Source organism: Bos indicus x Bos taurus, chromosome 1 (assembly GCF_003369695.1).
Source record: "Bos indicus x Bos taurus breed Angus x Brahman F1 hybrid chromosome 1, Bos_hybrid_MaternalHap_v2.0, whole genome shotgun sequence".
Lineage (NCBI taxonomy): Eukaryota > Metazoa > Chordata > Mammalia > Artiodactyla > Bovidae > Bos > Bos indicus x Bos taurus.
In genome coordinates this window covers 67,196,018-67,216,602 of record NC_040076.1, presented here as the reverse complement: position 1 = coordinate 67,216,602, position 20,585 = coordinate 67,196,018, and the positions used below count along the sequence as shown (strand labels likewise).

Here is a 20,585-nt window from a genome sequence, read left to right as displayed (position 1 = left end):
TGGGTTTTTATCAGCTGTGTAAGTACACTTACACCGATTTTCACGACCTGGCAAAGAGGCTGCCCAGCAGCTCCGCGACCACTCTTTTCTGGCTGTGGGAATGCTGGCCTCCCGTCAACCTCAGGCCTTCGCATTCCTCTGGATTCCATTAACTTCAGTTACACCTAAGATTTTATTACAGACCAGCAATGGAGACTTTCCTGGCTCTTGGAACCAGAATCTTCCAGGGGACCAGATTATTCTAGAAAGCTCCCTAGTACCTGACACTCGAGAGGAACCTGGATTTTCCTACCCAGATTCCTGCTGCCTTGCCTGGACCTTGGCTTGGACAAGCCAGGGAGGTGGGTCTCCTAAAGATGCTAGCAGAAACACTAATGCTTTAACATTTAACACTGTGACAGGCCCCCCTAGAGACCTCAGGGCTCTTTCGAGGCTTCCAGCTGTACCTGCACCAAAGCTGACTGTAGACACTCAGACACTCTGGGGCAGACACATCCTGATGAATGGCTCATCTTTCTTGTTTAAAGAGAAAGCATGGGATTTTTTCCCCCCTTCCTTTACATTAGTATACAATGTAAATAACAAGCTGTAAAATTTTTTCTTCCAGGCTTCTATCCTAAGGAGATAATCTGACACGTGGACAAATATTTATACACGAAAATTGCCCTCTGCAGCATGATTTATAAGGGGAAATACAGTAAACAACTCAAACCTCCAACATTATGGGGCTGGTTAGGTAATTTATGGTGCCATTATATAATGGAATATTATGTGACCACAAAAGTATGAACAAATAAGCATTTTTAATAACATTATTTTGTATTATGTTAAGAAAAATATAAATGAAAAAGCATGGAAAACAGAACTTAAAATGAAATCCCTTCCTCCCACCTGGCAAAACAAATGAAAAATCCAGATGAATTAAAAAGCAAAATGAGAAAAACAAAAATATCACAAAATAGATTTGTGCTAAGTTGCTTCAGTCTTGTCTGAATCTTTGAGACACTATGGATTGTAGCCCGCCAGGCTCCTCTGTCCATGGGATTCTCCAGGGAATACTGGAGTAGGTTGCTATGCCCTCCTCCAAGGGATCTTCCCAACCCAGGGATGGAACCTGCATCTTTTGTCTCCTGCACTGACAGCTGGATTCTTTACCATTAGCACCACCCAGAAGTCCTAGGACACTATTTTTACATCCCGGGGATGGATATCCCAGAGGTCAAGAGGGAAAAGGCAGGTTCTCAGAGGGCTTGGTCCTTGCAGGCTGTGGCCCTAGGACCTGGGTTTTTCCCTGGCCCTACCTTTTTGGATATATGACCTCTGGCAAGCTTCTCAACCTTTTGGTGCCTCCCTTTCCTAAGCTGTAAAATGGAGATAATCATGATACCCACTTCACAGGACTTCTTGTGAAGATTAAATGAGTTCATATATGGAAAGTGCTTAGAACAATGCTTGATCCACACCAAGTGCTCAATAAACATTCTAGCTTGTATGTGACTATAAAAAGGTAATGCTGTTGTACAATGAAAAGGCAGCATAGACCAAAAGTAAGCAACAGACCAACAGGGAACATCTGGAACACAGAAAATAGTTTAGGTCAAGAAGAAAAAGACAACCCATAGAACAACGGACAAAGGGAATGAACAGTTGGCTCACAGAAGAAGTACGAAAGGCTGATTACCACATGAAGGGATGCTCACTTCCCTGGAGGCCTGGGAGCTGCGGACAAGTTGTCCCATTGCCCCATCTAGCAGGAATATAAACGGCTGATAGTATTCAGGGCTGGCGAGGAGGCAGGCTCTGTCACGCACTGCTCACCGGGTGTGGTGAGCCCTTCCTGGAGAGAAGTGGGTGGCATCTATCAAGGCTCAAGCACACTTAACACAGGGCCTAGCACCCTCCCTTCCGGGAGCCTAACACATCTCAACCTTTAGACATGTTCCCTAATACATGTGTTTATAAAGGTTTACTGTGTTGTCTGGACAAATACTGGAGATAGATGTCTATGATGGGATGGTTTAAAATCCATAGCATATGTAAATTATAAAATACTATTTACTAGTTTTAAAAGACTGCGGTAGATTTATATACTAACATCTTACATTTACACAAAAATATATTCAAGACCTATATAGTGATAAGTGAAAAAAATGCAAATCACAGGAAAATGGGTAAGAAACGATCCCTGTTATTCAGGGAGAAGCACAGGAGGGAAAGAGACAACTAACAGTCAGCACTGGTCAACCCTGAGAAGGGGGGCCCGGTGGGGAGGGGACTGTCACTGCTTACACTATATTCTATGTATCCCTTGAACTTTGTGCCCCCAATAACAAGAATGTTAACATTGTTCTTAAATTATTTGTGCCCTTAAAAAATAAGAGTGATCACACAAAGGAGTTTTATGGCAAGATGGTTACGCAAATCTACATATATTAGGGAAAAAAGTCAATTTAACTTTATGTCAATTTTTTTTAAAGTTGAAAACAAGGGAAAAATAAAAAAGAAAAAGCAACTAGAAAGAATGATGACAAAAATAAAGTGGCTGCTTCTGAATAATGGGATTATACATAGTTTTTTTCCTTGTTTATATTTCTCTGTACTGTTCCAGGGATCACATATTACTTGGAGTAGACATAAATGAAATAAGCAGCAGAAATTCTGGGGTCTGACAGGGGTCTGATACTGAATCCAGACAGGCAGCCCAGCTCCTGAAGGCAGGCTGGGCCCAGAATCTCTGGCACATACCTGCTACCAGGAGTTATGGCAAAGAAAACCTCTCATCCTGGGTGGGCTGCTGCCAAGAAATGGGACAGGGCTGTGGGCAGGCTGCCATTGCCCTGGGGAAGGGGCAGCAAGGGTGCTCTGATTCCCCAGCAGCTTCTCCTTAGGCCCCAGGACCCCCGTGGGAGAGACAGGCTGCTCCTCAGACCCCCCTCCTTGGAGCCCCACTTTGTTCCTTCTATCTCCCCACGTGAGTGACAGTCACTCCGGGGGGCGGGGGGCATTACAGCAGCATGTCCTTCCCTGCGTTAGCCGGGCTGCAGGCACACAGAGAGGGAGGAGCTGGTACTCATTACAGCAGCAAAGCAAACAGTGAAGAGAGATGAGTGACAACGGGCAGTGACTTTTCTCATTCGGATGCTGCAGAAAGAAACACAAGGCACCACGGAGCGCTGGCTACTGGGGTCCTGCTACCTCGCCATCTTCAGATACTATTTACTGCTCTGCGGATCACAGGACTGGGCCTGGGGCTGTGACCTCCCCACAACCACTCAGAGCCCCGTGTCAAGGGCCACATGGAGAGCAGAGGGGACTGGGCTCTGTCCTTGCCCCGCATGGGGCACCACCCCTCTAGGAGCCCACTGCTTGCAACACACTGTTCCTTGGAGGTGGCCCAGACCTGGACAGTGGGCTCTGGGGGCACACCTGCTTGTGAGTCTCAGCACCCCGTTCCCTTGTTGTGACTGTTTGCTCGTTGTGGCCAGGCTGAGTTTATTTGTTCAATGACAACTCGGGCATCGGGAGTACAAGCTGCAGAAAAATCTGTGTGGGATTTCTCCAGGACTCCAGCTGGGAGGGAGATGGAGGAAAAGGCTGAGATGGGAATTGCGTGGCAGGAAAGCTGGAAAAGAGGGTAAAGAAGCAGGGGGGCCATGGAGGTGTTTGATAATACCAGGCGCCTCTCCTGCCAAGAACCCAGGAGTGCAGTCCCACAGGCACTTGATTAAGGTTCCAGGCAAGTGGGACTCTGACGGAAACTAACATTGAGCACTTCCTCTGTACAGAAATAACACGGCAAAGAGGGACCATGGCTCTTCCTGGGAATCTGTACCAGGAACAAGGTTAATCTTCTTCTCTGTACTTTCCTATATTATCCCTTTATAAAACATATATGCACTCCCTTTTTAATTAGCAGAAAATCATAAAGATAAATTCAGCTTTATAATTTGACTTCCACTATTTCAGTCTGTGGGGATCTTTTAAAATCTTCATGCAGTTGCTCAGTATTTTAACTAGCTTTCCTTTCTCTAATTCTAACCCTTGTAGATTTGAAAGTTTGCCTTGTTTTTTTTTTTTTTATAGTTTCAACAAAAGTGCTGATTAAAAAACAAGTAGCACCCTCTAGACAGAACCAGGCCAAACTCACAGTCACATAGCACCAAGGGAGGTGTTCCGCTCGGGGTGGCCCCACCCTGCCCAGTTCTCCCAGTGGCACTTGGGAAAATAGCAACTCACCTTTGATAAAAGAAAGACACACTAACTCATCAACCTGGCAATCCCATACTAGGAAACAAACCAAGCTTATGACAATCCTGAGTAGAATCCGTGGTCTTCTATGTTGATAGATCCCAACTAGTGTTCCTAGGTCTCCAAAATGGTCTGTTTCTTAACCACTCCCTATATGGTCTGGGATTGGCACCTATAATACTGTGATTTCCAGAACTCACGTTTTTTTAAATATTTGCTTGGGAACCCTGAGCCAGCAGCGCAATCTCCGGCCTTCTGACATTTGTCCTTTTCTCTAGGTCCCTCAAATATCACAGAAGTGGTCTCCTGATCAGGGTGGGTTCTCGGGAGCACTCCAGTATAAGATACACAGCTAGGCAGCTAAGGGACCCTGCTGTCTGTCAACCTCCTGGGCTCAGATTCCCCTCGAAACAGTGTGCATTCCATCCCTTCTAAAGCCCAGGCACCTAGATAGAGAAGGAGGACTCTGTAGAGAGATTATTTAATGTGGAGCCACATCCATCAGATGGGAATTTAAATGGGCAGTTCCTCAGGGAGCTTCACCTCGGGCTTTTGCCCTGGCCCTGTCACTCTGATAGTCCAGCAGAAACACACACACACGTGCACACGTGCGCAGGGGACAGGCAAACACCTTGTTAGAGAATGTAGGGTCTGTGATCTGCAGACACCTAACAAGCGAAACTCCAATTCTTTGGCCACCTGGTGTGAAGAGCTGACTCATTTGAAAAGACCTGATGTTGGGAAAGATTGAAGGCGGAAGAAGGGGACGACAGAGGATGAGATGGTTGGATGGCATCACTGATCCAATGGATACGGGTTTGAATAAACTCCAGGAATTAGTGATGGACAGGGAGACCTGGGGTACTGCAGTCCATGGGGTTGCAAAGAGTCGGACACGACTGAGCGACTGAACTGAACAAGCAAAATCTCAGCTCTTTTCATTTGTTAAGTCTGAAGCTGGAACAGCCTCAACAGGGCTGGTATTCATAATACTCATTCACAATGACTAATGGGGAAACAAAAGGCTGCCATCTGGTTTCTAGTTCTCATTTTCTAATTTAGGTCTCAACAACCTCATTTGTTCGTTTTCTCATTCATTAAGCCCTTACTCTATGCCCATAGATGACTTAGATGCGGAAGTGATGATCACTCTGGTTCAGGGAGCCAGGTGGGTGCATTGCAAGGGGAGAGGGCAGGGAAGAACTCAATAGCCAGGCTCTGGGGCCCAGACCCTGCCAGCATCTGCTACTACAATGAATTCCTTACAACCTAAGAGTACAAGAAAGAATACAGACAAAAATTTTCCCAGTTTGCAAACAGGGTTCTATAAAAAAAAAAAAAGGGGGGGGGGGGCTTAATAAACAATTGGGTTTCCCTAGTGGCTCAGCCAGAGAAGGCAATGGCAATCCACTCCAGTACTCTTGCCTGGAAAATCCCATGGACGGAGGAGCCCGGTGGGCTACAGTCCAAGGGGTCGCTGAGAGTCGGACATGACCAAGTGACTTCCTACTTTCACTTTCCACTTTCATGCACTGGAGAAGGAAATGGCAACCCACTCCAGTGATCTTGCCTGGAGAATCCCAGGGATGGGGGATCCTGGTAGGCTGCTGTCTATGGGGTCGCACAGAGTTGGACACGACTGAAGTGACTTAGCAGCAGCAGCAGCAGTGGCTCAGCAGTAAAGAATCTGCCTGCCAATGAAGGAGATGTGGGTTCGATCCCTGGGTTGGGAAGATCCCCTGCAGGAGGAAATGGCAACCCACTACAGTATTCTTGGCTGAAAAATCCCATGGATAGAGGAAACCTGGTGGGCTGCAATCCAGGAGGTTGCAAAGCCTCAGACATGATTTATGGACTAAACAACAACTAATAAACAATTATTAAACAATTCCAATCTGTCAGGTACATGTTAGGATTCATCAAAGGGAACACGTACTTTTCATACTCTGATGCATTAAGCACTGTCAAACCACTCTGTAATCTTCCAGGAGCCAGAGGGCTCTCTCTGGCACAGACAAGAAGCACCGACATGCGGGGTGAAGTTCCCAGGAAGGAACTGAAAACAGTGAGCCCGGGTTCTGCCTCTACCACTGGGGCAGGAACTGGGGCAGGGTGGGTTCAGCTCTGGATGCAGCCTGACTTCCCGTAAGACTTGCTTTCATTAGCAAATCTGAGACTGGCTGGGAGAGTGTATCTCAGCAGGCAGAGGGCTGCCGTGCTATCTGGAGGATGTTCATTCATCAGGGTTCCTCCAGCCACAGGGACTGAGCCTTGGCAGGGCTGGGGTGACATGCTCCTAGGGCCCTCTCTGTCACTGCCATTAATCAGAAGCCCTTTGAAATTTGGGGGTTTTTTAAAGGGTTTTGGGGGGGTCGTTTTCCAGGAGAAAGGCCAATAATTTTCCTTTGGATTCTCTTCAGAATTTGGCACTTATAAGACGGACTTGGGGAAATCCCCAGGAGTGGTCTACTTATGAACAATTGCTAATTAACCAAACCCCTGTGATACTGCAGGGAAGCAGAGTGTGGGAAGGCCAGGGCTCAGCGGTATAGGACTCAAAGAGCAGTGCCATTTCTCCATATGACTGTCTACTGGTCTGTAAAGTGGAGTTAATCGTATTTGCTTTGCAGCACTGTGGGTGAGACAGAAGGAGATGGCCCTGTGGGCAGCCACTTTGTCGCCACAGAGCAAATCACAATCAACAGCAGAAAGATCTCTATGACTAAGACAATTAATAGAGTAATCTCCCACTAAAGATGCCTCTGTGGACTGGCAATTATGACACTGATCTGTGCAGAAGTTATTTTTGCTTCTTCTCCTCTTTCACAATCCCTTACCCACCATCACTGGGCCGAAGAGCTGGCAAGAAGCTATAAGAGAAGAGCACCCCACACATGTATCCTGTCCCAGGGTGCTGGGGACCCAGCTTCATCACCCATTAGGATGGGCCCGTTTTTCCCAGAAGCTGCTCCCAGGAACTCTGTGGCCAGGGGTTGTCATCCCTTGCTCATCTTTCCAGGAGCAGCCTTCTCTCTCTTAGAAAGGAATTACAATCCATTTCTATCCTTCATGGGAATGGGAAGGACACTGGCCTAGAAAAACCCTGAGCTACAGGGTTGTCGGTCAATATTGCAAACGCATTTTACAGGATTCAGGTTTTTCTTCCCTTGATCCACAACGGCCACTGCAGGCTGTGACGGATACCAGGTGAAACAGAAAGAAGGGGTTCTAGGTGCTGTGGGGACTGAGGCTCCAGCCCTGGCTTCACTGTGCCCTTTCAACTACTGGACAAGATACAGGCTCTCTCAGGGCCTCAGTGTCCCCACCTGCAAGCTAAGGGATGACTGCTGCTCTAGGTAAACAGCTAAAGGCTGAGAGAGGTGTCCACTCTGAGCCGAGGGAGAGAGGCTGTGGCGGGGAGGAGCAAGGTTCCACTCACATGGGGCGTGGAACATGACGAGCACAGAGGAGTGTTCCTTCACAAACTGGTCAAAGTCTTCATCGCTCAGGTGATAAACGGAGCCGCCCTCATCTGCCCAGGGAGTCTCGGGGACCTGGGGCTGTGGCGGCTGCGGACTGGAAGACCAAAAACAGGCAGAGCTCAGAGCACACTCCGGGGCCGGTGAAGCCCTCACCCCCACTGGCTCACACAGCCTGCTTCAGGGGCTCCCCGCGACCCCCCGGGGGAGCAGGGGGTGGGGGACTCCTCGGCCCTGCCCACCTCCATCATCCCCTCAAGAGCCCAGAGGTGCTCAGCTGATATCCTCTGGCAAACAGTGGCTTCCAGCTGTGGCTCTCTAGTCAGGTCAGGAAACCTCACTTCCTCCCCATGATCAGGGTGGGGTGGGGGGATTCACTAGCACTTTAGCCAACTGGCAAGAATATAAACTATGGCAACAAAGAGTGACCTCTGACAAAGCTAACTGTTGTGCTGAGTGGTGCCCACAGGCTGAGGGGTGAGAAGTAGAGGGAATAAGAGGGGAGGGGTGGTGGGTGAGGAGGAGAGAGAGAGGCCAGGGGTCTTGAGAAAGACCAAGTATCAGGGAAGGACTGGGGGTGGAGAGGGGATTGAGAGGTGTTCACCAACCAGTGTGGGAGGAGGGTCGTAATGAGAAAGAGTGGGGCCCAGGTAAACAAGGCTGGGGGCTCCTTATCTATGAGAACACACCCACAGTAGGAACCCTTCCTCAAGACCAGAAACAAAGTTCTCTGAATGTTCTAGCAGAAAGGGCCAGGGTCAGAGGTCAGGTCAAATCCCTGTTGCCACCATGAGCTGCAAAACCTCAGGGTGGTGGCCCACCTCCCTGGAGCCCGCCCCACCTGGGACAGTTGTGTGCTGACATATACATCACCAGCTGTTACAGTGGGGGAGGCTCACAGCTGCCCTCTCTCGCTTCAAAGCCAAGGGTAAGTCTGCCAGTGACACAAACTCCCTGATGCTTTATGAACACCTTCGCCAGAGCCACCTTAATCGTTACTTTGAAAAAATACCCTTTAAGGTGACAAATGTGAAAAGACAACCATTGCTTCCTGCCTTTGAGAGCCTACAGTAAAAAAGAAAAAGTGCAAAGTTCCAGCGGCCAGGACTGAAAAGTCATGAGAGCAATGTGGCCCAAACAATGGAAGCTGCCATCCTCCCGTGTGGCTGACGCAGTGGAACCTGCCACCCCTGCCCCACGGCAGAGCCTGGGTCTGACAGCACCTTCAGAAACCCTCTCTGGTGCTCTTGACTAGGCCCCACTGGTGGTCTCAGCAATGGGAAGTAGCAGGGAGAGGGTCAAACCACTCTGAGCCCATGTACATCCAACGTTAGACGGGGCTGATGGCAAAATCAAGCTTTAGAATGAGTCACCGCCAGCCATTCAGCATTCCCAACACCAGGAAACCTAGGCTCCCATACACAGACTCAATACCAATTCCTGAAAGCATCACCAATTCCACTTCAGGGAATTTATTTTTTCAATATACCTGGACATGGTCAGAATTATACACATTCCAAGGTATTTATTAGAGATGATTTGTTATAGCAAAGACTGGAAGAACCCAGTACCCACTGGTATATAAACTGCTTAGGTAAATTGCAGTCCATCAGGACCCCAGAGGGCTGAGCATGGTGCAGGGGGACAACGAAGCTCCCTACACTCTCATGTAGACTGCAGGGTCAGACACAACAGGCCATAATATGCTAACTTTTGCGTAAAATAGAGAGAGATAAAAAATACTTATTCATATTTGCATGCGTCGGCATAAGGAAACTAATTAAAGTTGCTACCTCTAGGGGGTGGGAGGGAGAATAGGATGGAGGAAACAGGTAAAAAGAAGACGTCAATGCATAATTTTTAAGTATCTTTTAAAAAATTATTTAAATTATGTGAATGGAATCTATTCTAAAATTAAAATAATTTTTAAAAATCCAGCAAGAGTACACACAGAGAATGGAGAAGCCATGCCTTAGTGTCAGTACAAGTAAATGAAGGCGACTGAAAATTTTCTAATTAAACATGGAGGAGGACACACTCCAAAGCCACTAAAATAACATCACAAGAGCTAAAAAAGAAAAAGGTAATGAACTCACAGGAGCAAAAGCAAAGAGAGAAAAAGAGGTCAGTGCAAATTTAGAAGCTAGAAAACTGACTTAGCAAAAAAATGTTTGCTTTTCTTAGAAGACAGAAACCAGAGGTGCTGGGTGCTCAGAGGGGGCAGGGACCCAAGAACTACCCCAACATGCAAAAGCTCCGGAGGACCAGAGGCTCCCCTTGAAGTGGGGCTGGGGCGCAGCACTGGAAATGGGAGACCTTGGGATCTCCAGCAGCCAGGTGGCTGCCCCTCTCCCACCCAGTGGACAGTAGGAAGTTTGCTTTCTGGAGGGGCCTGCAGACCTAGGCACAGCGGTAAGAGGGCACAATGACTGAATCATGCCCTTTACTGTGTCTCCCCTGAAAGACAGGGGCTCCCTCTAGATCATCTCTCTACTTCCTGCGCCTCCCACAAGGCAGGTACGCGATAAACACTCTTTGAATCGATGCAGGAATGAGAGAAGAATCGTTGAAGGAACTGGAGGTGTCTAGCCAGGAGAAGAAGAGACAAGGGGAACATAATAGTTTTCTTCAAACATTTCACACTGTAGTGCGAAGAGAAAGTAAGATTGATTTTCTACAGCCCCATAAAGGAGAACCAACACCAGATGGAAGCTCCAGAGAAGGAAACTTCAGCTCAACAGAAGTAAGAACCTCCTATCTACAGCAGATAAGAGAGAAAGAGCCAGACTAGGAGTCAGAATACCTGGCTCTGAGTCGTTTCCTCCACCTTTCAGCTCTAGGGGCTGAGGCAACCAGTCCGACTTAAAACATCTATCAACATACGTGCAGGCCCTTCTTCATCTGCCCTGCAGGTACATCCAGACAGACAATGGCCTTGAGATACTTTGTAAATGTATAAAATGCTACCCAGGTGTCCCTGGACATCACTCATAACTTAAATCATAAGAATCACTCAATCAAGAGTGGGCCCTCAGAATGAGTCGATGTAACCACGAAAGGTTAATTTTAAGTTTACACAGGATCAGCTTCAGTGACTTTAACCCTTTTTTGTTATTATAAACATACATAATGGCCTGCCTCCTGTGAAGGACTGTAAGGAAGTGAAACCAACACATTCCCCTCCCTGCCTGAGGCTTGCCACTCTAGGGGACATTTGCAAGGATTGAACAGTCTTATAACTTTATTTCCTCACCTCCCCCTCATCTCTGATCCATAAAAGAACCTGGCAACCAGGCCCTGACAAGATGGTTATTTTGAAGCCCTAGTCTGCCATCTTCTTGGTCAGTTGGCTCCCGGATTAAAGTTTCCTCCTCGCCTCAACACCTCATCTCTCGGAATCGTGGGCCTGTCGTGAGGCAAGCAGAGCGAGCTTGGACTCAGTAACACTGAGGCCCTGTTCTCTAAGGTGTTCAAGCAGCATCAGTAACTCCACCTGTCCTAGAGGTAAAACAACACTGAAAGGGAACTGCTGGGGGCAGTTCACTGACATTCCCATTCCCTTACCATCCTGTGACCCTAAATCCCGGGCTCTCCAGGACTGCGAAATGCACACAAAGCAGGTCCTTGCCTGAGGGAGGCGCCCATGCCAGAGAAGAGAAGAGGCAACTTAAAGCAGGACAAGTCAAGAACACTTTATGCTTGTTTCCAATCCACTTCTGCTTAATATAAAAATACATAGGCAGAACTGCATAGCCAGGTCAACACTGATCGCCACTTGTGAACACTCTACCTGCCAAGCCCAACTCAGCAGCATGAAATCTGCAGAGAGCGGAATGAGAAATGCAGCTGCTGGGAGCACAAGACGGCACAACCGCCAGGATCACTGCAACCACCCCAGAGCCCGGGGCGCTCCGACACAGGGATGCCCTGCCCTGCTCTGCCCACTCGCCAGAGTCATGTGCCACAGGGCAGCATTTGGCCCTTCTCTCCTGGGCTTCTGAGAGTCATCTGGAGAACTAGGAAGGCTGGACCATCCTCCTCATCCTTCTGCATTTGGCTGCCGTAAGCTATGAGCAGCCAATGGAGAGGCCCAGGGAAGAAGTGCAGGGCAGCAGGAAAGGTGGGAACACTGCGACCCACGAACCAGGATGTGGGGGAAACCTGGTAAAGACTTAAAACACCTGGTACCAGGGAAAAACACACACAGAGCTGGCTATCTGTTGGGGGGAATCTGTAAGGAAATGCCAAATGCCACAACACATTATTCCTGGGTAGTGGGATAAGGGGGCCACTTTTCCCTTTAACTAAATATTTGAGTTTTCCGGTAATAACATACCTCACTGAATACCCTTAAAATCAGAAAAGACTTTGAAAAAAAAAATTTAGCTAACTGGAAGCACAATGGCACTGCTAGATCTTGTTGGGGCATGAGATGAGGCAGTCCATGAGGGGCCCCTCAGGAAGAGCCTCTCTGCCCCCACCATGCTGGGAGAGTGGCCTATGGTCCTGCATTTGGAGAAGCTGTTGCCCAGGGGTACCCAGAGGCTGCCTTCCCTTCCCCAGAGTTACCCCATCAACCTCAGTGTGGAGACTGCACACCCAGGGTGAACCAAAAGCTGCTAACAAGATCTCCTTTCCATGGGGGGCAAGGAGAGAAGAGGTGGGAAATGGGGAGACGCCAGCCCAGGACAAGGTGGAGGAACCAGGCTGGGGCTGTGTGTGGGGTGGGGACAGAGCAGTGGGTTCCCGAGGGTAGAAAATAACCTGTCTCAGAGCCTCCACTGACATGCTCCCCTGGTCTAGGAGAGCAAGCAGTTCTGAACACTTTCTAAAAAAATAAATAATAAACCTTATCCTTCCAAGAAGATATGAGTGCATTTTGAAACCAGAAAAGGTTAGAGAAAGGGGAGGGAAGCAGACAGACTTTATGCTCTGGTGACAAATGAGATTGCCATTTGTTGAAACCTTCTCCCAATGCAGAGCGAGACATGTCTGGCTGGAGGAGAGGACATGCTTATTATCAAATGAAAAGGAAAACAGGGGTGTGAAGGCCCAGGTTAAGACAATGAGTACAGAATAATGGGGAGCTGCCTTCCTGGGCACGGGCTGGAATTGAAGTAAGAGATGGAGACAGAGATGTGAAAATGCTTCCAAGAAACAAAAGACAACATGCAAACATGGTTTGGCTGTGCTGTTTTATCTCCTGGGCCCCTGGGAACCCATGGAACAGAAGATTGAGAGTTCCAGCCTTTAGAATCAAACAGTTTGTTTTCTGTGGATTCTGGTGGTTTTTGTGTGTGTGTGTGTGTACAAAATTTATCCTCCTTTCTCATTCTGAAAATACACATTTTCAACCTCCATGTCTTTGGATAACTAATTCTTTAATCCTGTGCCCGTGCAGTAATAATGCCAATAAATGTCCACCATGCTGGCACCTGGGTAAAACAGGAGGGGCTCCAGCCAGAACTCAGGGGAGCTGCTGCCCGGGGCCAAGCCTGGCCCTGCTGCCTGTCAGGAGCTTGGACGAGCCACTCCATCACTCTGCTTAGTTACCTCATTCATGAAATCATGAAATAAGGATAATAGTATCTGTTCTGAGGATTCCTTAAGAATCCACATAAAGTGCTTAGAACAAAGTCAGGCACAAAGTGGAGCCCCCAAAACGCTGCTGTTATTCCAAGGACTGTGCACAAATAGCTACACATGGGCGATGACTGCAGAGCCCAGAGCAGGTGAGTGCTTGGGGCGTGTCAGGGTGGTCAGAACTCCAGCCACGAAGAAGGGGTGGGAGAGACAGACTCCCTAGCCAACACACTGGTCAGGGTCCAAGTATCACACAAAAGTCACACATCTATCATGGTGGGCGCGGGGCAGGGGTGGTTTGGGTTGTAAGGATCTAATCACATTACAAACAGGATCACGGGGTGCTATGAAACGCTCTGCAGGGATGCACAGTGAACCGCAAAGCAGTCTGCAAATATAAGGCATTAGGACACTTCTTAGCTTCACAGCACCTAATACAAAGTGTTATGTTTGAAATAAGCATTCGACTGACAACTCTATTTTCAGAGAGACCTGCAGTGGAACCTCTCTCAAACCTGCCATCCTGGGTGAGAAATGCTTCTATCCATCAGGTAGACAGTAAGGGGGGAAAAAAAAAACTTATCTGAAATGCAGTCATCACAGTGAGTCACATGAAATTCTCCCAACTTTCACATCCTGCACTCACAGATCCCTCACCTAGATGCTACCCACAATCAGCTGTGTGGGCAGCAAGAAATGGTCCTTTCCTTCCTCATTCACTTTCCAACCACCAGGCAGAGCCCTGTGACCAGGGAAATACTGGGGCCCAGCAGATACCCCTCCCTCTGGGTACCCCCACCAAGGCAAACGCCAACTTACTTCTTCAGCCACTCCACAATGTCCTCAGCTGTGGACCCATAGCTGTCATACTGGAACAGAAACCGTCCTTTCCTGTGAAACGTGGGGAGAAACCGTGGGCTCAGCCAGGGGGCAGACGCCATCGTGGGGGGAGCAGCGTCCACAGGGAGGCAGGGGACTTACTCGAAATAGCAGATGGTGGGGTAGCCACGCACGCTGTACTCCTCCTTGATGTTTTCAAATTCCGAGGGGTAGACATTCATCCCGGCCAGCACCTGGGAGCAAAGGGAGAACAGACCCATCCACTCTCTGCCCGCAGACGCCCTTCACTTCATCCACACACTGCTCGTTCAGCTGTCCCACCAGAAACAGATGGGGACTGAGCCTCAGAGACTGATGCGTGTGGTGCAGAGGGGAGCAAGGCCCTCCAAGCCAGCTAGGAACAATGCCCGAGCTCTCTGGAAAAGACAGGCATCTGGGCTGAGGGTTGCCCCCCAGACAGGCATTCCCTCCTGCCTGCCCTGCAGGGAAGATCATCCCAGAGCAAAACACAGTTCTGAGGACTAAAGAGGAAACCTGGCCTCATTACCAAGGTCAACCAGGTCCGAGAGCAGGGCCACTGCCTCCCAAGTTCATACTATGCCTTTTCTCTGCCCATGTCAACTAAGGGTGTACTCTTCACTCAGTCACTCCACGGGGTCCTCAGACACCTTCCTGGACACCTCAGTCTGTCCAGCCTGGCTTTATGTACCACATTCTCAGATTACACAGCTCATGTGGCCAGAGGGTGTGTAGTTCTCAGGACGACCCACCTGCCTGACTCTGCTCCCTTCAGACCCTGTTAGGTGACCTGCGGGTGACAATCACCTATGGCCTGACCTGACCATCATCTCTGAAGTCTGAACATACTCTGGGTCCTGGGGTCCACATATGCCAACACCCCTGAATGGATAAGGAACTTCAGTAGCTGTGTTACCGACAACAAGATTGTACGCTAAGAGCAACCCAGAATGAGTCCCCAGGAACTCTTTTCCCAAAGCAGCAACTTTTTCCTGTAGGGCAGATCAGGTGCCTGGAAAGAGGACTTTGGCTCTGTCATCACAAGAGAACACAGCACAACCAGATGCAGGAAGACTCCCACAAAGCATAGAGGGGAGGGAAGAAGTTCAAAAGAGCCAGGAGTGGTTAGAGAAGCAGAGAGGAGAAACCAGGAAGTGGAATTTTGCTGAACAATACATAAGGAGGCATATGGAGAGAACACGAGGAAGAGCAGTCTCAGTGGACAGTGAACTTGACTCAGAAGACTGCTTCCACTTGGCAGTCGTGTGACCTTGGGCAAGTCACCCTCCCTGAGGTTCCTTGTTTGGAAGATGTGGTTCAGGAGAAGATCATAGGGTTCTTAAGAGAACTGAAGGAGATGACCCAAGTCAGAGGGCTTCCCTGGTGGCTCAGATAGTAAAGAATCACCTGCAACACCAGACACCTGGGTTCAATCCCTGGATCAGGAAGACCCCTGGAGAAGGAAGTGGCTACCCACTCCACTATTCTTGCCTAGAGAATCCCACGAACAGAGGAGCTTCACAGGTCACATGGGGCCACAAAGAGCTGAACACAACTGAGAAACTTAGCACGAAACTGCTGCTCAAATTCATTATTTCCTACCAAATTCTCAGTGGTGGGAATCACCTGGGCCTCTGGCAGCTCCATCCCACAAGGCAGCTAAACATACCAACCATTTTAAATACCCAGCACAGTTTCTGACATAAAGCAGACGCACAATAAATCCTTGCTAATCTGATTTTTTTCCTCCCATCCCATTTTGGGGTGCTACAAGGAATACAGGGAAAATAAACCTGAGATAGATTTACTTAGAAGCTCTGGAACCCTCTAAAAGCCCTTCTGCTCATTTCCCTAGACTGATTCAGCAGCCAGTTCCAGTAATAACTGTCTACTTTAAAGTTCTTTTTTTATGTTTAATTGATCTCCTCATTGTCAGTGCACATTCACAAGATTAATCTTTCACATCCTCCTCTTTCATTACATCACTTCCCTGCACAAAACCCTTCAATTCCACTGAATGGAGGCCAATGTCTGACTCCACACTCAAAGATCATATGGTCCCTATCTCATTTTTTAATTCCTCTTTCCTACAAAACCCTTAATTGTACATTTGCTAGACTCTAGATTTTTTATTCTCCCAGGAATGACACAGTCTGAGAGCTCTGCACAGGGAGGCAGCTGGACTCTTCGCCGTCTAGGGCACCTTGAAGATGGAAATGTACCACAGTGTGGGCTCGGGGGTCAGGATGCTGGGGCTAAAGCCTAACTCCCCTCTCAGCAGATGTTCTCCTTGAGCAAGTCACAGTTGCCTCGCGCACCTCAGTTTCCTCATCTGCAGCTCCGTCTTCTGGCTTCTGTGAAGACTAAATGGGACAGTGCGAGCAAAGTATCCACAGCACTCAGAATCTGTTAGCTGTCACCACTAATATGAATACCACTAAGAAGCTCTGCAAATCCGCTCACATCCCCAGAGCCCAGACTGTGCTTTCCTGGCCCCGACTCCTGAGTCCTCTAGCCCTGTGCTCAGGTTGCCCACACCCCCTCTCTTGGCCACCACAGAAGACGCATCCATCTCTTAAGGCAAAGCAAATCCCACCCAGAAGGTGGCCTTTGTCAACCACCTTTGCTTGTGATGAAGTCTTAATTCTCTGGGTTTTTGCAGTAGTTTTGACTACTTTGGGGGCATTTATTAGTTAACAAGGTGATTATTTTTTGAACAACTACTGACAAGCACTTTTTAGAGTTTGTGATTCCAAATGAGGCAGAACTGACCTCAGCCTACAGAGAAGTGAGGGCTGCCTGACACGGAACCGTGTGTGCTGCGGGTCGGTCAGCTGGCACAACATGGCCTTCCTCCTGTCCAGCCCACATCCCGTGGTTGTGGGGACAATCACAGAAGAATCATAGAAACTCCACAAAACAGGAGCATGTGAGCGAGTAGTCAAGGAGGGTAAGATTTCCACAGACAGTCCAGAAAGAGAAAACAGAGGTAAGACAAACCAAGATGCAGCTCAAGAACTGGGGACCATGTTGGTTTAATTGCAGGACACAAGAGAAGGCAGTGAGAGAAGGTGGGCAGGTTCGCTCAGGCTGTGGACCAGCCTTTAGTGTCTAAGAAACCAGGACTTTATTCAGGAGGTGCCAGAGAGCTCCTGGGGGTTGTAAGGGGAAAGCTGTGGGATCAGGGAGATAAGTGAGCAGTCACAGCAGCCACGCTGGGTGGGTTGAGTGGGGTCTGACCCAGGCTGGTGGGCAGGTCTCTTCTCGGATGGAGGATGTACTGAGGGGGAGATGGATGGTGACAGCCTGGCAGAGGAGCCTGTGGTGCTCAGGAGGAGGCATGGAGGGAAGCTGGCCACCTGCCAGATGGAAAGACACTGAATTTTAGTAAATATTTTAGACTCCCTGCATCTGGGACCCAGGGAGAGAAATCCAGACCAAGATGTCAAGCAAGCAGTCTGACACATTTCGAGCTTAGAGACTCAGTCTCCACGGAGCTACCTCTTATTGAGCTACCGACACAGACAAAAACCACTGAGGGACAGTCCGCAGAAGACAAGGAGAGCACAGTGTCAGGCCCTCATTCCAGTGTGTTACTAAGAAAGAAGAGAGAGTGGAAAGCAGAACCCTGGGAGCACTCCATGCAGTGAGGAACACCAAGCACAGAGCAGTGGGGTGGGGGGTGCCCATCACCTGTATCTGTGAAGTGTCTGCAGGTTACAGAGCTGTCCCCATGCACCAGCCCATTCACTCTTCCAACAGCCCAGTGAGGCAGGCAGGGCTGGTGTTATCATCCATCCCCATTTTAAGAATGGGGAAATGAAGCCTCCAGGGCTACTTTCCCCAAGATCTCCCAGCCAGTTATTAACAGCCATCAGCAAAGTCTGCTCTGCACAAACCTGTTGCCAAGACCAACCCATTTCACCATTTACACCCAGATGGCCCATCATGGCCAAGGTTAACAAAAGACTTGGTGTGGACGTGGATAACTGGCAAGGCTGGGAAGAGGAGGTGGGCAGGCATGGGCTCGTTCTGGCAGCTGTGCTGGCTGCTAAGGGTGTCAATCAGCGGGACTAGATGGGACAAATGCGATGACTCAGTGACAGCAAAAAAAAGGAGGAGGATCTGAGTTTGGAAAATGGCAAAGGCTGTGCATCCCTGACCCAGCCTGGCTTCCACCTTAATGACATCATCAGATTGGATGCCTCCCAAGAAATCTGTCAAGGAGGAAGGTTTCTAGCCCCTGCCACACACAGGGCCAGCCAAAGAGGGCTCAAAGATGACAGAGACAAAGAGAAGATAGGAGGTGCTAACCAGTGGATTTCAGCAGTGTGGAGGGGGTGAGCTTTCGATTTCAGGGAACAAGCAGTCCATCTCTGCCCCAGGTTCGAGGTCAAAAAGGAATCCACCCCTCTGGCTGCCCTGTTCTTCGGAGGCTACGGCTGCAACCATGAGCCCTGGCCTCGAAGGACCTCCTGAAGTAGGTGATGTTCATAGTGGCGAGGACCCTTCCCCTCATGGAGCTAGGAAAGGTGAAAACTTTTCAAAAGATACTTTCCTAAGAAACCAAAGGGAAAGAAGAACAAAACAAGCCCCAAGTAAGAAAATTCAGAAGCAAAGAAATGGATGAGTTCACGTAACACAGAGGCAACTAACACCTGGCCAAAGCTGGGGTCAGTCGGCCAGACCCTCTGACCTGGGCCCAAACAGGAGCAGCGAGCACTGTTTTGTTTTGTTTTTTCTTTCTTTCTTTCCTTTTTTGGAAGCAGGTATCACCGACTCGATGGACGTGAGTCTGAGTAAACTCCGGGAGTTGGTGATGGGGGGGAGGCCTGGCGTTTGATTCATGCGGTCGCAAAGAGTCGGACACGACTGAGCGACTGAACTGAACTGAACCCTTAACAAGTAATCTTCAGGGCAAACGTTGTAGAGCCTTGTATGAACCTAGTGTGAACTCAGGGCCAGAAAAGAAGGCCCTTGTTCCACAAACATCCTTCCTACTTTGCCTCTGTCCCTAGGAACTGATGCTCTGACTTCCTTTAAAAAGGAGAATGTCACTTTTAATGTAAACACACAGCTTAACAAAATGTACTCAGGGGTGGTAAGCCACATGCCCATTCTTTGATTCATTAGGGGTGTTGGGCTCCTACTCTGTGCTTGGCCCATACTCTGTACTGAAGAAATGCTCAAGAAACTCATCTCTCAGTTAGAAAACCTTCTCATAATTAGCATCAACTGTGGATACAGTGATTCAGAACATAAGCAAAGATGAGCAGACAGGACCATGCAAGGCAGGGACAGGCTCTGGGGGACCATGGGAGGGGCCTGGAAAAATGCTTTTGGCAGGTAGATGCAGCATTAGCTAGAATCTTCTAGTAGGTGCTAGAAATTGGCACCAAGACCTTACCTGCTTTGATGGGATTGGCCAGCTAATTTGTGATCTGACTGGGGCTGGACCAGAGTTTGGAGGGTGAGCTGAGTGGTTGTCTAAGGATATGTGGGTGAGAAAGTGAAAGTCGCTTAGTTGTGTCTGACTCTTTGCGACCCCATGGACTGTAGCCCACCAGGCTCCTCTGTCCATGAGTCTCCAGGCAAGAATACTGGAGTGGGTTGCCATGCCCTCCTCCAGGGGATCTTCCTGATCAGGGATTGAACCCAGGTCTCCGGCATTGCAGGCAGATTCTTTATCATTTGAGCCACAAGGGGAGCCTATGCAGGTGAGAACTTGTAGGTAATTATGTCTTTCCTTCAGGCAAAATCATCTTAAAATATGGTATGTATTGAGGCCCCAGAATGTGCAGTGAAACTTCCCCAGAGTGATGTGTGTGCTGCAGGGCCAAACGTCTCCAGGCAGCTTGCTAAAAATTCATTAGTGAGGAACAAGCAGGACCCTGGTGTCACCCAAGAAATGAGGTCAGAAGAGAAAGCACGTGGCTCTTTGCAACCCAATCCTGGGGCTGGCTAGCAGAGGCCGCCAGTTAAACTTTTTTAATTGACTCTGAACTAATCACCAATTTGATCCATAAAGATCAGGATGAGTTTTAAGATCTCAGAAGTCCTGTAGCAGCACTCTGACCTACCCCACTGAGATGGCACCTCCCGACTACCTTTCAGGAAAGGCATATGGACTTTTCCATGCTCCCAGAGGAGTCAGCAGTTATTTTTCTGTTGCCACCAAAAAGCAAAAAAAAAAAAAAAAGGCAAAACACCCAAAACTAACCAAACAAAAACCTCAAAACCTCTGTGGCTGGGGGTAAGTGCAAAAATGGACAGACCTATGGCACAGAAGAGATAAGACTGGCAAGGCAGCGGGAGAAACACAGAGACGAGCAGGGTCAGTGACTGATGCTCAGACCTGGATGAGGTCTGGCCACCCTGGCCTGCCCTCCTTCCTCACTGACCATCCTGGTCGCTCCT

At 48.8% G+C, this 20,585-nt stretch overlaps 1 protein-coding gene across 1 annotated transcript in view; it reads right to left on the bottom strand.

Moving 5' to 3' along the window:
* Positions 1-20,585, bottom strand: part of PDIA5 (protein disulfide isomerase family A member 5) — a 92,831-nt gene that overhangs the window by 26,327 nt on the left and 45,919 nt on the right. Inside the window, exons 9-11 of the mRNA XM_027535606.1 lie at positions 14,292-14,383; positions 14,130-14,201; positions 7,688-7,824 (exon numbers count right to left, since the gene is read on the bottom strand). Coding sequence (XP_027391407.1) covers positions 7,688-7,824; positions 14,130-14,201; positions 14,292-14,383 — 301 coding nt within the window. The remainder of the gene's footprint in view (positions 1-7,687; positions 7,825-14,129; positions 14,202-14,291; positions 14,384-20,585) is intronic.